Source organism: Suncus etruscus, chromosome 6 (assembly GCF_024139225.1).
Source record: "Suncus etruscus isolate mSunEtr1 chromosome 6, mSunEtr1.pri.cur, whole genome shotgun sequence".
Taxonomy (NCBI): Eukaryota; Metazoa; Chordata; class Mammalia; order Eulipotyphla; family Soricidae; genus Suncus; species Suncus etruscus.
This window is the reverse complement of record NC_064853.1, coordinates 54,290,155-54,313,378: the sequence shown is the minus strand read 5'-3', so window position 1 is coordinate 54,313,378 and position 23,224 is coordinate 54,290,155. Positions and strand designations below refer to the sequence as shown.

At 48.1% G+C, this 23,224-nt stretch overlaps 1 protein-coding gene across 1 annotated transcript in view; it reads left to right on the top strand.

Moving 5' to 3' along the window:
* EPHB2 (EPH receptor B2) overlaps positions 1-23,224 on the top strand; it is a 211,737-nt gene that overhangs the window by 174,596 nt on the left and 13,917 nt on the right. The window contains exons 6-9 of the mRNA XM_049774666.1: positions 7,099-7,223; positions 15,918-16,080; positions 19,212-19,320; positions 20,413-20,477. Of these exons, the coding sequence (XP_049630623.1) occupies positions 7,099-7,223; positions 15,918-16,080; positions 19,212-19,320; positions 20,413-20,477 (462 nt within the window). The remainder of the gene's footprint in view (positions 1-7,098; positions 7,224-15,917; positions 16,081-19,211; positions 19,321-20,412; positions 20,478-23,224) is intronic.

Sequence of the window (23,224 nt, the reverse complement as noted above, 5' to 3'; positions counted from 1 at the left end):
CTTAGTCTGGCAGGAAAGAAACAAAGGCCCATTTTTTAAATAGTTGAACTTATCAGACTAATCAGAAGTACAATTGATCATGGGGCATTAATTGCTTTATCACAGACTTCCTTGAGGATGCTTAAGACAGCTCTCCTGGGCCAAAAAGATAGTACAGTGTGTAGGGCCAATATGTTGCCTGAGACCAACCATAATTTGATCCCCCTTGGGCCCGGAGAGATAGCACAGTGGCGTTTGCCTTGCAAGCAGCCGATCCAGGATCAAAGGTGGTTGGTTCGAATCCCGGTGTCCCATATGGTCCCCCGTGCCTGCCAGGAGCTATTTCTGAGCAGACAGCCAGGAGTAACCCCTGAGCACCGCCGGGTGTGGCCCAAAAAAACAAAAACAAGAACAAACAAAAAAAAAATTTGATCCCTAACAAAATGTAGTCCCCTGAGCACAGAGCCAAGAATAAGCCTTGAACACAGTTAGGTGTGGTCTGAATCCCCCACCCTAAAAAGAAAGAAACAACTCTCGGATTGCTCAGAATTGGGAATTGGCACAGGTGAGTGTCCCTGCTGCAGACACAGGGGAATGGGATCATGGTGGCACTGCAGGTCAGTTGTCAGCGCAGTCAGGCTGGGATGGAGGGAGAGCACTGCTGTCATGGTGACTGTCATACTGCCTGAGGCCTCTGCCTCCAGGTACAACCTGGGGTCAGCAGCTTCAGCAGAGCTCCTGAGGGAGGTAGGAAGAGTGAAGGGCCTGACTAGAAGTGACATGGCAGAAGTATGCGAGCTTGGACACGTTCGTGGTGGTAAAGGTGTAGTAACAGTGTTCTTCAAAACCAGGAAAGCTAATCTAATACCATTGTAACATCAGGCTTTGATGATGACGATGATTATGATGATGATGATCATGATGATGATGATGATTTTCAAAGAAAAAATAAATATGTGGGGTTAGAACAATAGCATAGAGGGTAAGACATTTGTCTTACATATGGCTGACTTGAGTTTGACCCCTGGCATCCTATATGATCCCTCAAGCCCTGCCAGGCATGATTCCTGAGCAGAGTCAAGAGTAAACTCTGAGGGGCCAGAGAGATAGCATGGAGGTAAGGCGTTTGCCTTTCATGCAGAAGGTCATTGGTTCAAATCCCGGCATCCCATATGGTCCCCTGAGCCTGCCAGGAGCGATTTCTGAGTGTGGAGCCAGGAGTATCCCTTGAGCACTGCCGGGTGTGACCCAAAAACCAAAAAAAATAAAATAAAAAATAAAAAGAATAAACTGAGCACTGCTGGGTGTGGCCTTCCCAAAAAAGAAGTGAGAAACTACTCACTTCCCTTCCATCATTGGTTCCCTCCTTCTGTCTTTCCCATCCTCAGCTTTTTTCTCCATCCATCCTCCCTTTCTTTTATCCCTCCCTCCCATCCACTCATCTTCCCTCCCTCTCTCCCATCCACTCTTTCTTCCATCTATCTAACCTCCCTTCCTCCTTCTTGTCTGCCCTCCTTCTCTCCCGTCCACCCTCCTCCCATCTCTGCACCCTCCTCAGGATGGTGCACAACCACTGGGATAAAGGACTGAGCAAGGTACAACTAAGGCAGCGTGGAGTGGTAAGTGATTGCAGCAGATAGTCAAAATGAGCTTGGGTTGAGAAGGAGTAACTGGCTCGGAGCTCTGGGAGAATAAGTTTTCAGGCAGGTGCCCAGAATGTGGAGCTGAGAAAAGAATAACCAGGCTGATCAGGAACCAGAGGCTGCTGGGTGGGTAGGTGGGTAGTGCCTCGGAGTAGAGAGTGAGTGAAATGGAGTGGGGGGTGGGTGCAGGCTCTGGGCAGGGCCTTTGCAGCAGCTGAGTTTTCTTTGGGTGCATAGGAAAGCCGCCCAAGGGAGACGTCTGGAAGACAGTGAGTCTCCCATTTAGGGGTCTTAGACTGCCCTGGGCTCAGTGACTTCTCCCTGTCCCCTCACACTAATGGGCTTCTGACTGGCAGAAGGGTAAAGGTCAGGTTCCTTCCTCCAAGCTTGGGACTCCTGGCCTTTCCTGAGTTTCCCTAAGATCACCTGCACCCCCCTTTCAATGCCCTGCACGAAGGCCCCATAGAGAACTTCTCTGACTCCACCAAGAAGGCTCCGAACCCTCCCAGGGCTTACAGGGGGCGGCTGTGCCCCTGACCACCTGCTCCAGCCCCACAGGCTGCCTAGCCAGACTCCTCTGGCCAACCGCAGCCTTTCTCCTCTTTTGTGTTCACTCCCCGGGGGCTCTATCTTCTTGCAGGGGTCACGGGGCACCACTGACCCCATCCCCGTGCCGGCGTGCTCGCCTGGTAATTGAAAATTCCAGAATTCTCACTAGACCAACTTACAAGGAAATCTGACACCCCAGGGTGGGCGGCAGACGGCAGGAGGGGTGGGAGAACATCCAGCTGTTCCCTTTCCTCAGTCATTAATCCCCCCAGATTCCAGGATAAAGGCTGGGCCCGCTTGGCCCCCCGCTGGCTGCCTTGATCATCTTCCCAGCAAATGCCTCCCCCTGGCCACACCCAAGGTTACGGGGCTTATAGGATCAGAGTGGGGTTAGCTGCCTGAAACCCAAGTCTGCCAGCTAAAGCCCCCAGTCCCACACCCCCATGGCCAGGATGGGGAGGGACCTGCCTCCATCAACAGCTGAGTCCTGGAGCTGGGTTCGTGTGGGTGGTGGTAGAGATGAGTCAGCAGGAGCCAGTGGGGTCAGCCTGTCGGTGTCAGGAAGAAGCCGAAGATGGTGTCCTCAGGGGCTCCTGAGACCTGCCAGCCACAGCCAAAGAACAGGAAAGGGTATATTGGAACCTGGCGGGTCTGGGTTCAAACCCAGCTCCACTACTCGCTAACTGATGTTATGAAATAGGAAGATTCCTGGGTCAGCCCTGCAGAGGTGAAAGGGCTGCCAGAGGAGGTAACTCAGGTTAAGAATTTTGGAAAACGGGCCCGGAGAGATAGCACAGCTGCGTTTGCCTTGCAAGCAGCCAATCCAGGACCAAAGGTGGTTGGTTCGAATCCCGGTGTCCCATATGGTCCCCCATGCCTGCCAGGAGCTATTTCTGAGCAGACAGCCAGGAGTAACCCCTGAGCGACGCCGGATGTGGCCCAAAAACCAAAAACAAAAAAACAAAAAAAAAGAATTTTGGAAAAGCACAAGGTGTGTGTGAACGGGACTGGGGAGGGAGAGGGGCAGTCCCTGGGCATTCAGGGTTGCCAAGATGATAAACTTGTGTTTTGGTTTAGACGCAGTTGTCACTCCTGTTGCAGTTCTTCTCTGGTCCCTTCTCTGGTTCCTGCCCCCTGAGGAGGTGCTACGGAGACATGAGCATGCACATTTCTCTCTCTCTTACACACACACACACACACACACACACACACACAAACACACAGCCCTCACAACTATCTGAGCTCACTTCCCAGAAGAACTTTCCTGGCTGGCTATTCAGTGGCTAGTGCTGTGAATTCCACTCTCAACCCTCCAAGGCTTTGCTTCCTTGAGTGAGTCTTTGCATGACCCCAAGCCTGTGTCCCCATAGCTATAGGAATGGCAAGAATACATCTGGACAGTGCTGACAACATAAAATAGAACTTGGCATAGTTGGAGTACAGTAGATTCCCTGTGATCAGTTGACATCATGGGGCCCAAGACACTTAGTTCTCTAACTCTAGTCCTGGGGCTCTGTTGGAAGGTAGTGCCATGTTAGCTGGTGATACTGAGTTAGTTGGTGATGCTATGTTAGCTGGTGGTGCTTTGTTAACTGGTGGCCTATTTTGCAAATAATCTTCTCTTCTCAGCTCTCTCATCTATAAAATGGGCTCTTGGGCCAGAGAGATAACACAGCGGTAGGGCATTTGCCTTAAATGCAGAAGGACAATGGTTCGAATCCCGGCATTCCATACGGTGTCCCCCACACACACACAGCCTGCCAGGAGCGATTTCTGAGCATAGAGCCAGGAAGTAATTCCTGAGCACTGCTGGGTGTGACCCAAAAACCAAAAAAATAAAGGGGGGCCTCTTAAACATCTGTTCATGGTTTTATTTATTTTTTTGGTGAGGATTCTCTATTTGGTTTTTTTCTGGTTTTTGAGGTATACTAGTGGTGCTCAGGAAATGCTCCCCACTTTGTGCTTGGAAGGAATTGTGTGGTGACGAGGATTGAACCTGGGATCTCTACTTGCAAATCACCATCTCAGTACATCCAGCTCTCTTCAGCCCTGCTGTGAGGATAAAATGTGTTCATGCATGTCAAGGACTCAGCAAAACCCTAGAGTGGGTGCTCAATAAATTGTGGTTTCAGAGGGACCTCCTTCGGATTCTCTCTTTTTTTTCCCCTGTGGTACATATGCTGTGGTGTTCAGGGCTGATTCCTAGCTCTGTGCTCAGGGATCACACCTTATGGGCTCAGGGGACCACATGTGATACTAGGGAATTGAACCATGTGCAAGGCAAGTACCCTTCTTGCTGTACTATTTTTCTGGCCCCAAGACTGGGCCCTCATAATACTGAGGGAAGAAAGAGAAAAAAGTAAGTCTCGGGCCCGGAGAGATAGCACAGCGGTGTTTGCCTTGCAAGCAGCCGATCCAGGACCAAAGGTGGTTGGTTCGAATCCCGGTGTCCCATATGGTCCCCCGTGCCTGCCAGGAGCTATTTCTGAGCAGACAGCCAGGAGTAACCCCTGAGCACCGCCGGGTGTAACCCAAAAACCAAAAAAAGAAAAAAAAAGTAAGTCTCCCTGTCAGCTCAAGAAGGGAACTGTATGGGGCCAGAGAGATAGCACGGCAATAAGGCTTTTGCCTTGCATGTGGCTGACCCGGAATGACCCTGAGTTGATCCCTGGCATCCCATATAGTCCCCCAAGCCTGCCAGGAGTGATTTCTGAGCACAGAGCCAGGAGTAACCTCTAAGTGTTGCCAGGTGTGGCCCAAAAACACACACACTCACACAAAATGGGGAGCTGGGACACAGAACTTCCCAAGAGGCCACTGCTCTGGCAAGACAATGGAGGGGACTGCTAGCCTGGGGAGGGGGTGTCAGAAGGACCTCCAGGGTAGAAGAGCCGCCTGGCCCAGGGGCCTGTCCTCACAAGCACTGCCACACTACCTAGAGTTTCATGGATCCATTTTCTACAACTTTACAACTATATTATTTGTTTGTTTATTTTTGGCCCATACCCAGCGATGCTGTTACTAGAAGTAAACCAGGAGTCTGTTATTTCTGACTCTGCTCTCAGGATCACTTGACCCATATGGGATACTGGGAATTAAACCTGGATTGGCCTGGTGCAAGGCAAATGCCCTATCTGCTGTATACTGTTGCTCCAGTCCCAGCTGTATCTTTTGTTTTCCATTATTTGTTGGGGGTACTGGAGGTGAAACCCAGACATATCCAGGCCACACTGGCCAAGGGCTACCTGTAAAGGAGTCTGAGCTATAGAACTGGGGTTTCCCACCAGCCCTTAGTGCACAGGGAGTTAAAATGGGGTGGGGTAGGGTATTATGTGGAAGGTGCAGAGATCTGGCCTGTGTCTCTTGACTGGCAGAATATTCCCTGCATGCTCCCATTTCAGGTTCCCTGTGAGCCTATTTGGGCCATGTCTGTGCACACATCTGGGCAGTAATAATCCCAGGAATTGGGATTTGGTAGAGAACAAAGGGTTTGGCTGCAGCCCCCTGTAGGCTGCACAACACATCTGCTTTCTCTGCCCTACACAGGAGACAGGATGTGCCTCCCCCCACCCCAAGAGGAGATGGGATCACCCCATTCCTACAGCTGGGAGTCCTGGGTCAGGAGTTCAATCTATGTTGGAAGTTGAGTTTGAGTCCCGCTCACTCACAGGCTCTGGGACTTCAGACAGCTCCTGTTCAAGGTCCTTATCTGTGTTGGGTGCTACCACCACCTTGCCAGCAACTCAGGAAAAATATGTTGGGGCTAAAGGCATTGATGGGCAGGTAGGAGCTTTGTGCAGGTTGCTGGTTTGGAAAGAGGCCCAGGTACTGTTCGAACAGAGCCACATGATGGGCTCACTGTGGCATTTTGGACAAGTTTCGGCTCTTGGGACCTTGGTTCCCACATCTATAAATTCAGAATAAATAAGTCATTTTAGAGAGTCCTTTCAGCACTTAATTTCCCTTCCCCTGACTTCTCCTTCATATGTCCCTGAACCCCCATCCCCATGCATGAAGACACTGACATCACTGAGTTTATTGAGTGGAATCCACAGTTCAGAGTGAAATAGTATCATATGGACATTTTGGCACACACTGTATGGAGTAGTACTATGGAGCACAGCTCTACCTGGACCCAAACAGTTACCAGTCCTGCTGAGAGCCCCATATTCCCTGTCTATGAACCCTCTTCACTTGATTGGTGGTCTGTTCTGTGTATTCTGTAAATGGGATCAGGCCAGATGCAACATTCAGTGGCTTTCACAGTGTGTCTTTTGGGGCTCTCCTGCCTTGTGACATGTCAGTCTTTTTTCCTTTCTTTAGCATGTTCTGTACTTCTGTCATGTGTGTTTGTTTGCCCTTTGCATTCACTGGTGGGGGTTCACTAGTTGGCTCTTGCATGCACACATCATGTTCCAGTACCTGTTTCAGTTCTTTGGTGACTATAAATAACAATGGGGTTACTGGATCATATGGTAACTCTATGTTTAACTTTATAAGGAACTACCAAACTGTTTCCCCTCGTAGTTGTGGATTTATTTTTATGTGTTTATTTTGGGTAGTCAGTTTTATTCACTGTTGTTCCCTGGCACACAGTAAAGGCTCCATGGAAGATCATGGAAGAAATTCAAGAATCTGCTACCTTCTCGCCTTCATCTCCCAGGGATCCTCAAAATGTTGAAGTCCAGCCAATTCTAAGCTCAAAAACAGTACCATATCCACCCCACTGGGGCCAGGCCTAGAAGGACTAATGTCTTGCTGTCCACTCAGTGCTACTAGATCCTTCCCATGCTGGCTGTGTGACCACTTCAGGGTGCCCTTCCCTCTCTGTACCCAAAACCCTCTATCTGGGCACCTCTGAGAATGGCCCACAAGATGATTCTACTCATATCTGCCCCTGACCCCTGCCCTCTGGCTTCTCTTCCAGCTCCATCGGCGGTGTCCATCATGCACCAAGTGAGCCGCACTGTGGACAGCATCACCCTGTCCTGGTCCCAGCCTGACCAGCCCAATGGCGTCATCCTGGACTACGAGCTCCAATACTATGAGAAGGTATTTTCTCTTCTCCACAATCACTCACTGAGATCCTCTTGTCAGCCCCAGCCTGGAACTCTGTGGTCCCACAGGATCTGCTGGTGCCGCAGAGAGGATCAGCTGTGGGCTCAGACTGCCCCTTAGTGACCTCAGCGTCTAAGGGGATTAGAAAGATAGTGCCATAGCCTGGGATACCTCTTCTACATTCTAGAGGCCCCGGCTTGATCCCCAGAATCGCCTGATCCCCTGAAATCAGAGCACTGAGCTTATTCTTTTAAATTTCAACTTAACTACCGCCTCCTCAGAGAATCCCTCCCCATGCTTAGATTCATCTAGGGATCCCATTCAACTACCCTGTCCTGGTATTTTGTCCATCTTTTCTCTTGCATTTTCTAAAGTTATTATTATTTTGGTTATTGGGCCACACCCAGCAGTACTTTACTCCTGGCTTTTCATTCAGGAATCAGTCCTGGCAGTGCTCAGGGGACCATATGGAATGTAGGAACCTGGCCTGAGTTGTCCACATGCAGAGCAAACACCTACCTGATGTACTATTGCTCCAGCTCCTAATTATTATTTTTTAATATGACTGAATAATTAGGCATTAGCACATCTCCTTGGTGCCAGAGAGTAAGACCTCGCCTTCTTGCTGCTGTCTTCCTGGCCTGGCACCCAGCAGGTGCTCCAGAGTTGCCACTGGGGCTGAGGATAATGTGAGGCCCCCCCAGACCCTGGAGGGACTCCATGGAGGGGGCGCTGGTGTCAGGTCCTGCTGCTTCCAAGCACAAGAAGCCCTGCCGGGCTCGGCAGGAACCAGCATTTCCCTCCTTCCTGGCAGGGGCAGCTTAGCAACTCAGAATTCAAAAAGGGGGGGAAAAACTAATTAAGAAGCTTTATGATTAAATGAAACTGAACGTGTATGTCCCCAAAGACAGGAGCGGAAATGAGGAATCCCAGGCGGGTTGGGCCTACGACCCACTTCCTACTGAGTTAGGAGGGGCCAGGGAGACTGACAAAAATATGAACTGGGCACAGCCTGGCCTACTTTCTGTCGTTGCCCAGGCTTCGCAAGGCCCTGCTGGGGGTGGCAGGACTGACAGGCCCTGTGGCAGCCACAGTCATATCCTACATAGTTCAGGTGTGCTGACCGCTGTGCACTCCCCTTCCTTCTCCCAGTTATCCTCTTGGCATTGCTCCACCTCGCAAGGATGGCAAGGAAAACTGAGGCACAGAGACAGAGACAGTCATTCGGGCATCTGTACTGATTTTTCACTTTTCACTAAGACTCTCTATGCTCTAGTCTTCCTCTGGGATAACATATTTTTAATAGAACACTATGATTTATCAAGTTGTTCATAAAAATACAGTTGTTTCAAGCATTAAATATTCAAACACCAGTCCCACCATCAGTACGACCTCCCTTCTCCCAGTGTCCCATTTCCCACCCACCACCCTAGCCTACCTCCTTGCAGGCACAAACACATTTAATTTATAATGTTTGTTACAACACAAAGGCAAATGGAATTATCAAAACTTAGATCAACATGGGTCAATTTTAAATGATTGTTATATCTCTCCATAGTGTTACAAAAGTCAGCGTCTAAGGATTTACTGGGCTATTTGGGGGCTAGTTGAGCCTGCTGTGTTACTATTTAGGCTCACTGAGCTTGCTAAATTACTCTCTAACTTTCCTGTGAGATAACCTTTAGCAGGTAGACAGAGACTGGGGAGATGGCTCCTGTGGGAGAGCACATCCCTAAATCTCATCCCAAACACGGCAGGATCCCAAGCATGCTAGTGTGACACCTGTGGCCTCCAGCAAGTCCAAGTTCCTCAGACCACACTGGCTAAACTCTGCTGTAGTGGCCTCTCTTTAAAAAAAAAAAAAAAAAGGACCCGAGAGATAGCACATCGGCGTTTGCCTGGCAAGCAGCCGATCCAGGACCAAAGGTGGTTGGTTCGAATCCCCGTGTCCCATATGGTCCCCCGTGCCTGCCAGGAGCTATTTCTGAGCAGACAGTCAGAAGTAAGCCCTGAGCACCGCCGGGTGTGGCCCAAAAAAACAAAACAAAACAAAAAACAAAACAAAAAAAAGACTGGGACAGAATGATAGTAGGGGGAGGGAGGCACTTGTCTTGCATTCAGCTACCTTGGGCTTAATCCCCAGCACCACATATGATCCCCATGCCTCTCCAGGAGTGATCTGAGAGTACAGAACTTGGAGTAAACCCTGAGCACCACTGAGTGTGCCATCCCCACCCCCCAAAAAAGAAAAGGGTGCTGGGGAATTACCTCAACGACCAAGAACTGCATCCCTTGCATACCTGAGGTTTGATCCCCAGCACCACATGGCTCCCAAGCACCTGGACAGAACTGTATCCTCTGTACCTAATACCAAACCATCCAGCACTGTTGGTTAAATATCCTACAGAGTGACCCTGGGCACCTTGTGTAGCTGATGTTGAATCCCCTGGCACCACATATAATCCACAAGTACCACCAGGGGTCACTCCTGTGTACAGAGCCAGTAATAAGCCCCTGAACACTGCCAGGTGTGGCCCCAAAATAAACAAAAGAAGTAGTGGACAAAACTAGAAGCTGATGGAGTATTTTAGGCCCAAATAACAGACGAGACATTAAGTACAGCTATAATGAGATGGGCCCCACTTGTGTCTGCCCCTCCTGCAGGACCCTGGGGCACAGAGGCAGCTCAGCAACTGCCAACAGGGAGGTAGACACAGGTTCATTTAGTTTCACTGTTGCTGACTTTCAAATGACCCTGAACTGGGAACTGGACACAACCAAAGACAGCAGATCCAGGAGTAATGGTCAGAGAGGCAGGAGGCCCTCACAAATAACCTTGAGACAAGGTGTGATACAAATCTTAGATGGGTACGCAAAGGCCCCTCAGTATCCCCAAACAGGACCCCATAATCCCAGCATGGGATAATGGCCAACTTCTTTCAGGTCACATTTGAAGTGAGCCTTAAAAGATTATGAGAATTTACCAGACACACAAAAGATGAGAGCATGCTCATTCCAGATGGCCAGGACATCTGTGCAAAGGTCCTAGGGCAGGGACTAGCTTGCTGCACTCAGGGATCAGAGAAATGAGCATGACAGAGAGACATGAATCAGGGAAAGAACAGTAGGGGAGAAGGTGGGTAAGAGAGACAAGGCTCGTATGAGGTGGCCTTCCCAATCTTTGAAATCTGAGTTTCATTTTGAGAAATGCAGAGGTCACTGGAAGTTTCTGGAATCATGTGACATGTTAAAGCTCTCTGTCACTTGCTTGTGGAGAACAGAGGGTCCCCATGGGGCATAAACCCTATGCAGAGCTCTCCAGGACATCCTGCAAGATATGAGGATGGCCTAAAGCAGGGCTGGCAAGAATTTATATTCTGAACCTCAGCGTCCCAGGAAGCATGAAGGAAACAGCTTGGGTGCTCTGCCTTTTCCTGGAGCAGAGGTAGGCCTAGCTGTGGTGCTTGTCCATAGCAGAGAGTAGCCAAGGCAGACTGGAGAGTGCAGAGAAACACAGGATGCTATAGAATCCAGGAGAATGGCAAGATCTGGAGAGAAGGAAAAGGAGTAGATGAAAGAGGCAGAGAAGGCACTGAAGTGGGAGGAGGAGGACCAGGGCCGTTTCCATCCCTGCCCATGGGCCAGACACTCTATCCCGCAACCTTTCAGAGCTGGCCCTGCCATGGCCAAATTGAGCAGTGTTTATTTAACCATACATAAGCGCCATCCTAACATTTTATTTTCTTAATGAATGCTCTGGCTATTCCCAGGTAGGATTGGGAGACTGAGCCTCATACACCACCTTCCCTTCTTTAGAAAGGAGTCCTTTGAAGCAGGCTCAGAAGCATGGTGCTAGCCAGACTAGGGCCAGACAGTTCCAGTATCCCAGTAGGGTGTGAGTTTGGCAGACAGGAATGGGAGTGTCTTTTTGGGCCATTTCTCCAGAGTACACATATTTCCACTCCCTTTGGCCTCCAGAAGCTCCAGGTGAAGGCACTTGCGGGGCCAACTATGGCTGAGTATGTAAACCATACTGATTTATGTGTTCATTTCACAGAAAGTTACATTTAAAGAGGGAAAGGGGCAGGCCATACCAGGTAAAGGAAGTGAAGCCTGGGGGAGAAGATGGGTGATCTCTGAAGGTCCAGGCAGTTTCTAGATTGTCCAGCATCAGTGGGATGGTACCTCTATGCATGTTACATGCTCACTCTTGCCTTTGGATATACATGGGGAGGGTGGCAGACACTGCGATCTGTCCTAAGACCATGAGGCAAATCTGCTGAAAAAAGTGGGCATTTGATATAGTTTCCAATCCTTTGTTCTGTCCTGTGCCTTTCATAAAGGAAGGAATTCACTCAAGTTGGTTCTTCACTCTCCCAAGACATCATCGCAGCTACCTCTCTTCTCCCTCATATCTCAGATCCTGTCTGCAGGGACACACACCAGAAGCAGAATCAATTCCCTTGTCTAGGTTGAGCAGATCCCAGGTTGGCGGCGGCACCTAGTCGCCAAACCTGGTACTGCATCCCAGCTTTGTAGATCTTAAATAGTTCAATGTCCATCCCTGTCTTATGTCAATAGTTAGTGGCTCCCTTCTGTGTGTGGAACCCACACACAGAGGTCCCTAGGACAAATGAGACAGGGTTTCAGACCTCGGGGAACCACAGTTGTTAGAGAAGGAGCATGTATACAAAAATTACAGGTAGGAGAGGAGACAATGGATCTGTACCTTCTGCAGCAGGAGGTGTCCCCAGCAGAAACTGCCTTTGTTCTGGGGCTTTAACACTGATGACCAGGTAACTTATAGGCAAATGGAGAAAGGGCATTTCAGAAAAGGACAGCAGCCCCTGAAAAAGCTCTGAGGATCCAGGGAAGATAGGGCTGCAAGTAAAATACAGAGCTTCAGGTTCTATATTTGAATTGGAGGGACTCCAGGACCTGGGAACCACTCCTGGCAATACACAGCACAGAGGGACAATCCAAACATCCCTACTAGGCTGAGATGGTGCTCAGGGGCCTCTGCATCTATATTAAGTGGTTTGGGATGGCATCTATATTAAGTGATTTGGGATGGGGTGTAGTGCTTAGGGTCTTGAGAGCATAAGGCATAAGCCCCTTTAAGCTATCTCCCCAGACCCAACATTTGAATTTTAAAGAATAATTGGGGGATACCTTCAAACAATGTACATGAGGTTCTGGGGCCCAACCCAGTTGATGGCTGAAAGCAAGAACCTAAGGATATGGTGTTGCTGAAGCCTGCAGTTCTGGGGATCACTTAAGCAACCCCAGCAGGGCTCAGGGGACTTTGAGACTGCATTGCTTTGGGGGACTGTGTGGGTGGCACCAGAGGTCAAATCTGGATAGGGTGCGAGCTGGGCACATTCCCTAAATGCTCTACTGTCTTCCAGCCCCCAAAATAATTCTTTATTATAGCTATGCCTTGAATGCCACATAGAACATTCTTATGTTAAAAAAAATTATTTTTTTCCCGACATTCAGATGGAACTGAAATATCTGTATAATTTTTATTTGCCACATCTGGTTGCCATACCAGATAAAGGGGAAGTAATTGGTTATGGCAGGAGAGACTCGTAAAAGGCAGGTTATCAAGGGTCCAGCATGCCAGGCAATAAGAAGCATTTCACACTGTGGACAACAGGGGAACAAATCAGGCCCTTTCCTCATGAGCCTGAAGTCCTAGGTCAAGATGGACCCCTGGTCCCAGGGTAAGAAGATTCAGCAGAAAATCCCCTCCTCTTGTACACACAGCAGCAGCTCCAGGGCTCAAAGGAGGGAGAATCCTGTCCATTAAGAGACTAGAAGAGTTCGATGCTCTGGCTCAAAGACACCTTATCTGTGGAGTCCTTGTAGGGAGAGATCTGTGGAGTCCCATGTAGGAAGAGATCTGTGGAGTACCATGTAGGGAGGGGTGAGGCACAAGCCAGCCCCCTCTCAGGCCCCATTCCAGGCTCTCACCCACCCGCTCGCCTTTGTACTTGCTTCTTCCATGAATTGCCTCCCCCTCTTTTTTTTTTTTTTTTTTTTTTTTTTTTTTGGTTTTTGGGCCACACCCTGTGACGCTCAGGGGTTACTCCTGGCTATGCGCTCAGAAGTTGCTCCTGGCTTCTTGGGGGACCATATGGGAGCCGGGGGATCGAACCGCGGTCCGTCCTAGGCTCGAGCAGGCAAGGCAGGCACCTTACCTCCAGCGCCACCGCCCGGCCCCCTTGCCTCCCCCTCTTTACCTGGGGATATTTAATTTGTTTTTTAATTTCACTCTGGGAAAAACTGGGGGGCAGGAGGGAACTCCATGAGCTCAAAACATGTTTTGTAAGTGGGAGAAAAAGGATCAGAACAGAAGTTCAGCACTATAGGGTCTCCTTAGCACCACACCACTGACAGCCTTCAAGCACTGAGCTTGGGGTAACCCCTGAACAATACCAAGTGTGGCCCCAAAGCTCACAAACCAGAAAGGATTCCATTTCAGTTCTCTCCTCTCTCCAGAGATCTGTCCTGACTTACCCCCAGTGTAATGTCCTATCCTAAGTTCATTTAGTTCTCTTCTCTTCACTGCCTTCACATCCTTGATCAACAGGCAAAGGAAAAGAGGCAGAGAAAAGTTTAAGGTCAAACATCAGTAGAGTCAGGAGTCAAGGTGTCTTTTTTGTTGTTGTTGGCGCTCTCCTAAGTGATGTTCCTGGAGAAGCTGGTGGTTCAATGTGGTGCCTTTCAGGCCCTGCAGTATAGAGTCAGCCATGTGCAAGGCTTACCTTAAGCCCTCTATTCTCTCTCCAAACCCTGTCTGTGATCTTAATGTTTCTGCTGTGCTACCTGTGCTCATAGTCACATGGAATTTCTGAGTGATCAGCAGTATATTTTTCTACTTAAGGGTCCACAGTTTTTCATCAGTTTCTCAATGGGCTTCCTGACATCACTGTCTGGGTCTCTGAGCTGAGCTGCCTGAAGACAGGGCAGGTGCTTTAGATTTGAAGTATCTCCAAGACAAAATAATATTGGGGGAGCATTTGCTGGATACCTGACAGATGCCTGAACAAGCATCATCTAAGCAGGCACATGTCGGTACCCACCGAACTGCATCTCTGAACTCATCCAGTGCCGGAGAACTGCTAGGGAGATCAGAGTTGATGGCCTCCATCTCTGTTTTTGTTTTTATTTGTTTTGGATATACACCTGATAGTGCATAGAGCTTACTCCTGGCTCCGTGCTCAGAAATCACTCCTGGTAGTACTTAGATCATATAGGGAGCCTAGGACTGAATCCAGGTTGGCTGCATGCAGAGCAAGTCTCTATCCACTATACTGTCTTTCTGTCACCTTTTTGTCATCTCTTAAAGGAGAGAGCATTTGGGGACAGAGAGACAGCATGGAGGTAAAGCATTTCTCTTGCATGCAGAAGATCAGTGGTTCAAATTTCAACATCCCATAAGGTCCCCCCTGAGCCTGCCAGGAGCGGTTTCTTAGCATAGAGCCAGGAGTAACCCCTAAGTGCTGCTGAGTGTGACCAAAAAAAAAAAAAGAGAGCATTTGGTCCTGGATCCCCAAAATCATGTACATTAAAGGGGACTCTATGGGGCCAAAGAGATTGCACAGTCTTAGAGCATTTGACCTGAATGTAGCCAACCCAGACGGACCCAGGTTCGACCCCCAGCATCCCATATGGTCCCCTGAGTCTGCCAGGAGCAATTTCTGAGCACAGAGCCAGGAATAACCTCTGAGTGTTTCAGGGTGTGGCCCAAAAAAAACAAAAAATTAAAATTAAAATAATAAAGGAGACTCTATATAGGAACCATCATTTGAGTCCCAAAGCACCCCCCAAATGATACAGGGACATTGAGAATCATTTCCCTCTTAGGGATCTTGATTCTCCCTCACTCAGGTGTTCAGCTGAGGTTGAGTGACCATTAACCTGTTAGGGCATACAGCAGAGAAGTGATGCCTGTAGGCCTCTCTGCTCTCTCCCAAGAACTCAATTAGGTTGTCTGCACACAGTGGCCACTTCTAGTTCTGTGTACTTGTCAGCTATTCTTGAGATAATGCTGTGAAATAAATAATTTCCCATTTATCTTACTCTCGGATCTATCTCTGCTTCAGCCTAGAAGTTAGCTCAAGGTCTTCTCAACATTTTTCTCCTTCTAGAACCAGCTGTTACCCTGCCCCTGCCCCTTTCCCATGGCAGAAGCAAAAGAGGCTACATTTCAGCATCAAACCCATGTAAAGCTGTATTGTGTGCTTTGGAATAATCTAATGGCTAAACGAAGTCATGTGGACTCATTGAGTACCTAATAGGCAAAGAAATGTCCTCTTGCTGCTTTTGCGGAAAGGGCTGCAGGATCACTTGCCAAAAAGCACGTGTGATCAGTGGTAGGCATTTGCCTTGCAAGTAGCCGACCCAGGACCAACGGAGGTTCAAATCCTAGCATTCCACATGGTCCCTCGAGCCTGCCAGGAGCGATTTCTGAGCGCAGAGCCAGGAGTAACTGGAGTGCTGCCGGGTGTGACCCAAACAACCCCCCCCCCAAAAAAAAAGAAAAGAAAAAGCATGTGTGATCATATTCTAGGGACAGAATGAAGGACTGGAGACCACAAGTATGGGCCAAAGCCACCCCATGTGGCAGGAGTGGCCCTTGAACCAAAGCCCTCACTAACTCTCTTCTCTGTTCCTCGGCAGGAGCTCAGTGAGTACAACGCCACAGCCATAAAAAGCCCCACCAACACGGTCACTGTGCAGGGCCTCAAAGCCGGCGCCATCTATGTCTTCCAGGTGCGGGCTCGCACCGTGGCAGGCTACGGGCGCTACAGTGGCAAGATGTACTTCCAGACCATGACTGAAGGTGAGTGGTGTCTGGCAAGCAGGAGGAGTGAACGTTTCAACAAAGATTTGTGAGTCTCCTTCCCAGCAAGTGCCTTTGTGCAGACTTGAGAAGGGCCCTCTTTAGCTGTCTCCCATCCTCCATTCCTCCCTTCTGGCTCAAAACTGCTGTGCACACTGCATGTTTCTCTTTAGAGGCACTGCTTCCTGTTTCCATGGCCTAGAAAGGATGTGGATCCCTCCACTCCCATTGTATCAACCAGGCCACCTCCTTTTCTAGGACTCTCAGGAGCTCAGCCTTAATTTGTGTGGACACCCTGAGAATATCCATTCCTTGATCTAAATTTTTCTCAGTAAAGGTTTCATATTTAAGGCAGAGAAAATGGCTCCATGAAAAGACACTTGCCTGAATGTATGAGATCCTAGATCTAATCATTGGCCCTTCTCCCCAAAAGCATTGTATTTAATCTAAAGAGTAAACATATGTATATTTGAAGGGAAGGGGGGGTGTCCCACCCAGCAGTGCTCAGGGCTTACTCATGGCTCTGCATCAGGGATCTTTCCTGGCAGCTTCAAGGATCATATGGAGTACAAGGGATCAAACCTGGATGAGTCACATACAAGGCAAACACCCTACCCATTGTACTATCCCTCTGGCCCCAGAGCAAATATTATTCCAATGACTTGTGGGTTGCGTTGAAAATAATTCTGAAGCCACATCTGAGTTTGTCATGGAGAAGTCTAATGGGTTAGTAATGGCTGGTTTGACAAAAGACCAGGTTGCAGCCCATGGGCTGTGTATCTGCCAGACTGGGACCACCTGGTGTCTGGCCCACTGTCCCTTCCTGCTCTACTAATTTTTGAGGAGCAGTGCAGTGAAAGAGTGGTCACTGATGCTTGACCAACAGAAACCACAGTGCTGAGCAGCCCAAACTATGTGTTTCTAGGCAACTTACCTCACTTCTTTGGGCCTCTATTTTTTCACTTGTAGATGGGAATGATTTCAACTATCTTGTTGTTATCATCATCACACAAATTTAGGGATGGGGAATAAATGTAGAGGAGAGGCAAGTGATCCCTCACACACAGAGCTCACCAGCAGGGAGTTAAGGTCATCATTTTCATTGCTGTGAGTCTGGAGGTCCTTTCATACATACATAAACCACTGCCACTACCACCCCCAGCTGAGTTTCAGGCAGCTTTGCTTATGACAAGACTCCAGAATCTTTTCTTAGCATCTACTTTAAACACTGGGTCTTGGCCTACTTGAACATCAGAGATTTCTGAGACTCTGGATTCCTATTTTATCTGCTTCCTTATGGTACCACCACCTCTTCCCTATAAAAAGATACACTTCTGGGGCCAGAGAGAGAGCACAGAGAGTAAGGCGTTTGCCTTGCACACAGACAACCTGGGTTTGATCCTCATATCCCATGTGGCCCCCAAAGTACTGCCAGGAATGACCTGACCACAGAGCCAGGAGTAACCCCTGAGCACTGTCAGATGTAGCCCCCCTCAAAAAAAAATTTATATATGTATTTACACACACACACACACACACACACACACACACATACACACACACACACACACACACACACACATATATATATATATATATATATATATATATATATATATATATATATATATATATATATATACCCTTACTAATGAAAGGTGGCCAGCATTTTTCACTTTTTAAGTCCTTTTCCATAGTGGATATATGTCACTGTTCTAGGGAACTGTCCCAAGATCCTTCCTTTATACATTGGTAAATGTGTACTGAGGCCCTGGTGACCAGGTCCTATGTAGGTACTAAGAACCCAGAGCTGACCTAGACCAGAACTTCACACATGTTCCTGTCTGGACATGGAGGCAATTATAACTAATAACATTTTGGGTAGAGAAATAATAGTGCAGATAAGGGGGCCAGAGAGATAGTGCAGTGATAGGGCACTTGCCTTGCATGCGGCCAACCTGAGAGGGACCTGGTTTGATTCCTAACATCCCATATGGGCCCCAGCATGCCAGGGGCAATTTCTGAGTGCAGAGTCAGGAATAACCCCTGAGCGCTGCTTGGTGTGAACCAAAAACCAATCAATTATCAATTAATCAATGAATAAATAAGTTTAAAACAATTTTTTAAATATATAGCAGGTAAAAAAATTATATATATATATATATATATATATATATATATATATATATATAATAAGGTAAGTGCCTTATAGCAGGTAAGGCACTTGCCTTGCACACAGCCAATCCAGATTAAGTCCCTAGCATCCCATATGGTCCTCTAACCCAATTAGGAGTAATTCCTGATAGCCTAGCCAGGAGTAACCCCTACACATGACCCAAAAACTTTAAAAAAAAAACAAAAACTGATAAAACATCTAAAACAACAGTGGTGTTGTTTAAAAAGACCAGGCTGATGCAAGTGTATATATACATATCTCATTTAAGCCCATGGCCAGGGGTCAAGCAAATCTGGTTCAAATGCTGCTTTGGGTTCCTTTTTAACTGTGTGAAATCGAGCAAGTCACAACCTCACTAAGTCTCAGTTTCCTCATCTGTAAAATGGAGAAATCAGAAGACTGTTTTCTGAGAATGAAAGATGACACATAACATACTTAGCATGATGACTAATACCTAACACACTCAACAACAATAGTTCTTGCTTGTTGAGTGTGTACTGTGTGCCACAAGATGTTCTAAGTGTGCTACACAACAAGACGGTGAGATGGAAACTATTATTCTCTCCGTTTTACAGATGAAGAAACTGAGCCTCAGAGAGGTAAGTGTCTCTCACCCAGAGATCACACAGATGGTAAGTGACATCACTGGGATTGAAGCCCAGGAGACTGGCCTCAGAACCTGCACCTTTAGTGACCTAGCAGCAAATGTGAACCTGTGGGTTTCTGCACTGACACTGCCATAGAGGTATTAGGACAAGAACCAGTGTCAAGATGAGGAGTGGAGGGTTGGGCTGTTCATTTGTGAGTGATTCACAGCCATTCTCCACCAGGACACATGTGTTGTCCTCTGTGAAGCCAGAACAGAGCCTAAGGAGCTGGGGAGACCCTAGGGCAGGGCAGGAGGAGTTAGGACCCCACACCAAACTGAGAAGTCTGCATTGTGCTTTCCTCCTAGCTGAGTACCAGACAAGCATCCAGGAGAAGTTGCCTCTCATCATCGGCTCCTCGGTGGCTGGCCTGGTCTTCCTTGTTGCTGTGGTCGTCATCGCCATTGTGTGTAATAGGTGTGTAAGGGTCCCCTGGCCCAATTTGGGCCTGGCTGTTCATCAGGAGGAAAGGGGTCCTGTCAATTCAGTCATTCCAAAACAGTATTTATCCATGGGGGAGGCCTTCCCCTCTCTGGCCCAAACCAGGAAAACTTGACAAGGCCCAGGTGACCTCAGGGGCCTCCCACTGCCCAAGCATGCCTTGGAGGTAGGCCCTTTTCTGGACAGGCCCATTATTTGAGGGGTAGCCCACAGAGACACTGACACTACAGCATTGGGGTTAGTCCCAGAGTGTTTGCTGGGAAGGAAGGATTCTTGATATTGGGAGCTAAGAAAAGAGTGGTGGGAGTCCAGCTTGACCTACTTTCTAAACTACTTGAGGCCCCTTCATGACCAGGACCTAAGCAGAGTCCCTAATGCCAGGCTGAGGTGTCCTGGCAAGCTTGCTGGCTCAGGTGACTGGGAAGATGGGGAAAAGGCAGTGGGAGGGACATCCGGGTAGTGGACTGTTCTGGCAAGGGCAGAGGTGGGCCAGATCTCTGACTGCTGCTTGACCAATGCAAAGAGAGTCTTTCTTAAAGAGCCCACTCCTTACAGCAGACTTGGATTATAGGCCAGATGGACAGAAACCCCTGAAGGTTATAAGCCAGATCCGCAGAAACCCCTGAGGTTTCTGGGGTTAGGGATGTCAAGGCTCAAAGATGACTTTTTTCTTAGTAAAGGACTGGGGGGGGGGGGTGAGGGGAGGGACAGAAAGAGAGTAAAGCAGGGAAGGCTCTTGTCTTGCATGTGACCAACCTAGATTCAATTCCTGGCCCTGGATATACGATCCTCCAAGCACTGCCAAGAGTGACCCCTGAGCACAGAGCCAGGAGTAATCTCTCAACAGATCTGAGTCCAAAAACAGTAAGAAAAGGATTAGGATGATGGAGTGACATGGACATGAAGTGGGAGAGGTGGAAAGGAACGGGTGGAGCTGCAGGCCTCACAGGGAATCTGCTGGCACAGGTGTGGGTGAGGGCTTGCCTGCCCTCTTCCTGTCACCTGCTGTGGCTCCCTGTTCCCTGGATACCTCCAGGTGGCTCCAGCCCATTGCTTTTGTTCCAGAAGACGTGGGTTTGAACGTGCTGATTCGGAGTACACGGACAAGCTGCAGCACTATACCAGTGGACACAGTATGTAACCACCGCCCAGCCCCTCCCTGCACTCTCGCTCGATGTCTCCCTTCTCTGCTTCCTGCTTGTGGCATCCAGACTGGAAGTCAAGTGGCCCATGAGTGAACCCAACTCACATTCCATCCCCCCTGCCTGCAGCATTCCCCTCTCTTCTTGGTACCCTAAATACTCTGAATATACCTCAGGCCTCACCTGAATCCCCACCTACCCAGGATGTGGGTCCCCCCTTCTCTAGCCATATTGTGCTGGCTCTTTTCTCATTTCTACCACATGGTAGGGCAGCCAGAGACTTTGACTCTTAGCAGAATTCAGACAAACATTGATGAGCTGCTAGGGACCCAGATCCTGACCAGGGAGGTGATGGGGAAACACAAGCCTGTGTTTCCTCTGCTCATGGCCACTCCCCTTCCCAGTGCCTCTGTTTCCCATATATTCTCATTCTACTTCATGCCAGGGTTAGGGGCACATATTTCACACAGACCCATGGCAGATTCCCTCTCCTGGGATTCCCCTGCAGAGAAAAAGGCAGATGGTAGAAGCTTGTCATTTGCCCCTGACAGCTGACAGTCAGCCTAGGAGAGAAGCTTAGTCCTCACCTTTGGTCACTCACACACAGGAACTACAAATGGGTCTGCATCTAGGGGGGCAGGCTGGATACATGGTAAAGCATTTTGTGTGTGTGAAATCCTAGGTTCCATCCTGGTGTGACAAAACCCAAATAAAATCACATAATCTGATATTCATGTGGAATACCCTAGGGCTCCTCAGATGGCCCAGCACCCCCTTTAGTTCCCTGAGCCCACCAGAAATGATCCCTGAGTACACATAGATGCAGGAGTAAGACTTGAACATCTCCAGGTATGGCCCAAAAACCAAAAAAAAAAAAGTTCCTGAGCTTAAAAATCATATTATATATGAATGTAAAAATAATAAAACCATTAAATTTTCCAGAATGTAATTTAGGTAACTTTTAATTGATAAGTGAGTGTAAAGGGATTTTATTAGCATGAAAGCAATGTAAGGAGTCTAAGGAAAAGGTGGATGGATTTAACTACGCTAGGGAAAAAGTCACCTGCACATTAAAAATATCAGGTCATCAAACCTTGATAGGTCTGGGTAATGAAATCATGATCAACATGAAGCTGAGTATACTGGTGTGTTGAAGTACCAAGAATTGTTTGAACACTTCTCATGTATGTGTTCATTTTATTATTACTTCCCACTTGGACTTGAAGGAAACTAAGGCACCACTGCTCACAACAGGAGTTGGGGTGCAAACCCATGATGTCTGGCTCCAGAGCACACACTCTTATCCGCTGTGCTGTCAACACCCTGCTGAACCAGGGCACTTGGATCCATTTGGAAGTGTCATTCTTTAGAGCATGAGATGGTGACCAGAAAACAAGTGACAGCAGGGATTTTTTTTAAAAATAGAGTCCAGGGTTTCTTTTATTTTTTCCCATAGATCCATGTTCTCTAAAGCTCCAGCTCCTACTCCCTGAACTGAGCAGAACTTTTTTTTTTTTCCAAAGCATTGCCACCAATCACCCAGTGGGGCTAAGACAGAGGATGTGGAGAAGCAGAGACTGAAGCACTGGCTCTGCCAACATCCTGTTCCCAACTCAAGGCCTCTAGAGCCACCACAGCTGAGTCCCCTCCCTCCTCTTCCGAGTATAATGTGCTTGGTCTATCTATGGAAAGTCCCCTTTTAATTTTATTTCTGAAAATTAAGAGAATAAATGCTAATTAAGGTGCTTTGTCATCATAAAATTAACAATAGCCAATTCTTCTTTATAAGATAACAAAATTATTTAGTGGCTTCTATTTTCTGCTATATTTTTAAGCTTTTTATAAAACACTCCCTTTGGGGCCATAGCAATAGCACAGCAATAGGGAGTTTGCCTTGCACATGGCCAACCCAGGACAGACCTGGGTTCTATCCCCAGCAGCCCATATGGTCCCCCAAACCTGCCAGGAGCAAGGGTAAGCACAGAGCAAAAAGTAATGCCTGAGTGCTGCCAGATGTGGTCCAAAAACAACAAACAAGACTTCCTTTGAGGCCAGAGATAATACCAGTGGTAGGGCATTTGCCTTGCATGCAATGAACCCAGATTTGATCTTCATTATTCCAGATAGTTCCCCATACCTCTCAGAAGTGATCCCTGAGTGCAGAGAGACAGAAGTAGGTCCTGAGTGCTGCTGGGAATGACTCAAAGTCCAAAATAAAAAAGGAAAAGGAAAAGGAAAAAAACTCCCTTTAAAGTTGTTCAAAAGGTTGGCACACATACCTAAGATGCACAGGACCTGGAGTTCAATTTCAGGTACCATATGTCCCCCCCTGATTACCAGAAAATATACATTTTGTCATCTCTCCAATATCTCTGACCGCCCCTCTCTAAAAGGCTCTCCATTAGGTACATTTGTAAATGAATAAAAGTAAGGCACAGGCACAGAGAGGTTAAGTAGTTTGTCCAAGGGCACACAGTTGGATCAATAGTGCCTGATCCTGGGTTCAAAATATGAGGCGGGGGGGCCGGAGAGATAGCATAGAGGTAAGGCATTTACCTTTCATGCAGAAGGTCATTGGTTCGAGTCCCGGCATCCCATATGGTCACTCGTGCCTGCCAGGAGCAATTTCTGAGCATGGAGCCAGGAGTAACCCCTGAGCACTGCTGGGTGTGATCCAAAAACCACAAAAAAAAAAAAATATATATATATATATATATGAGGCAGGGCCCGGAGAGATA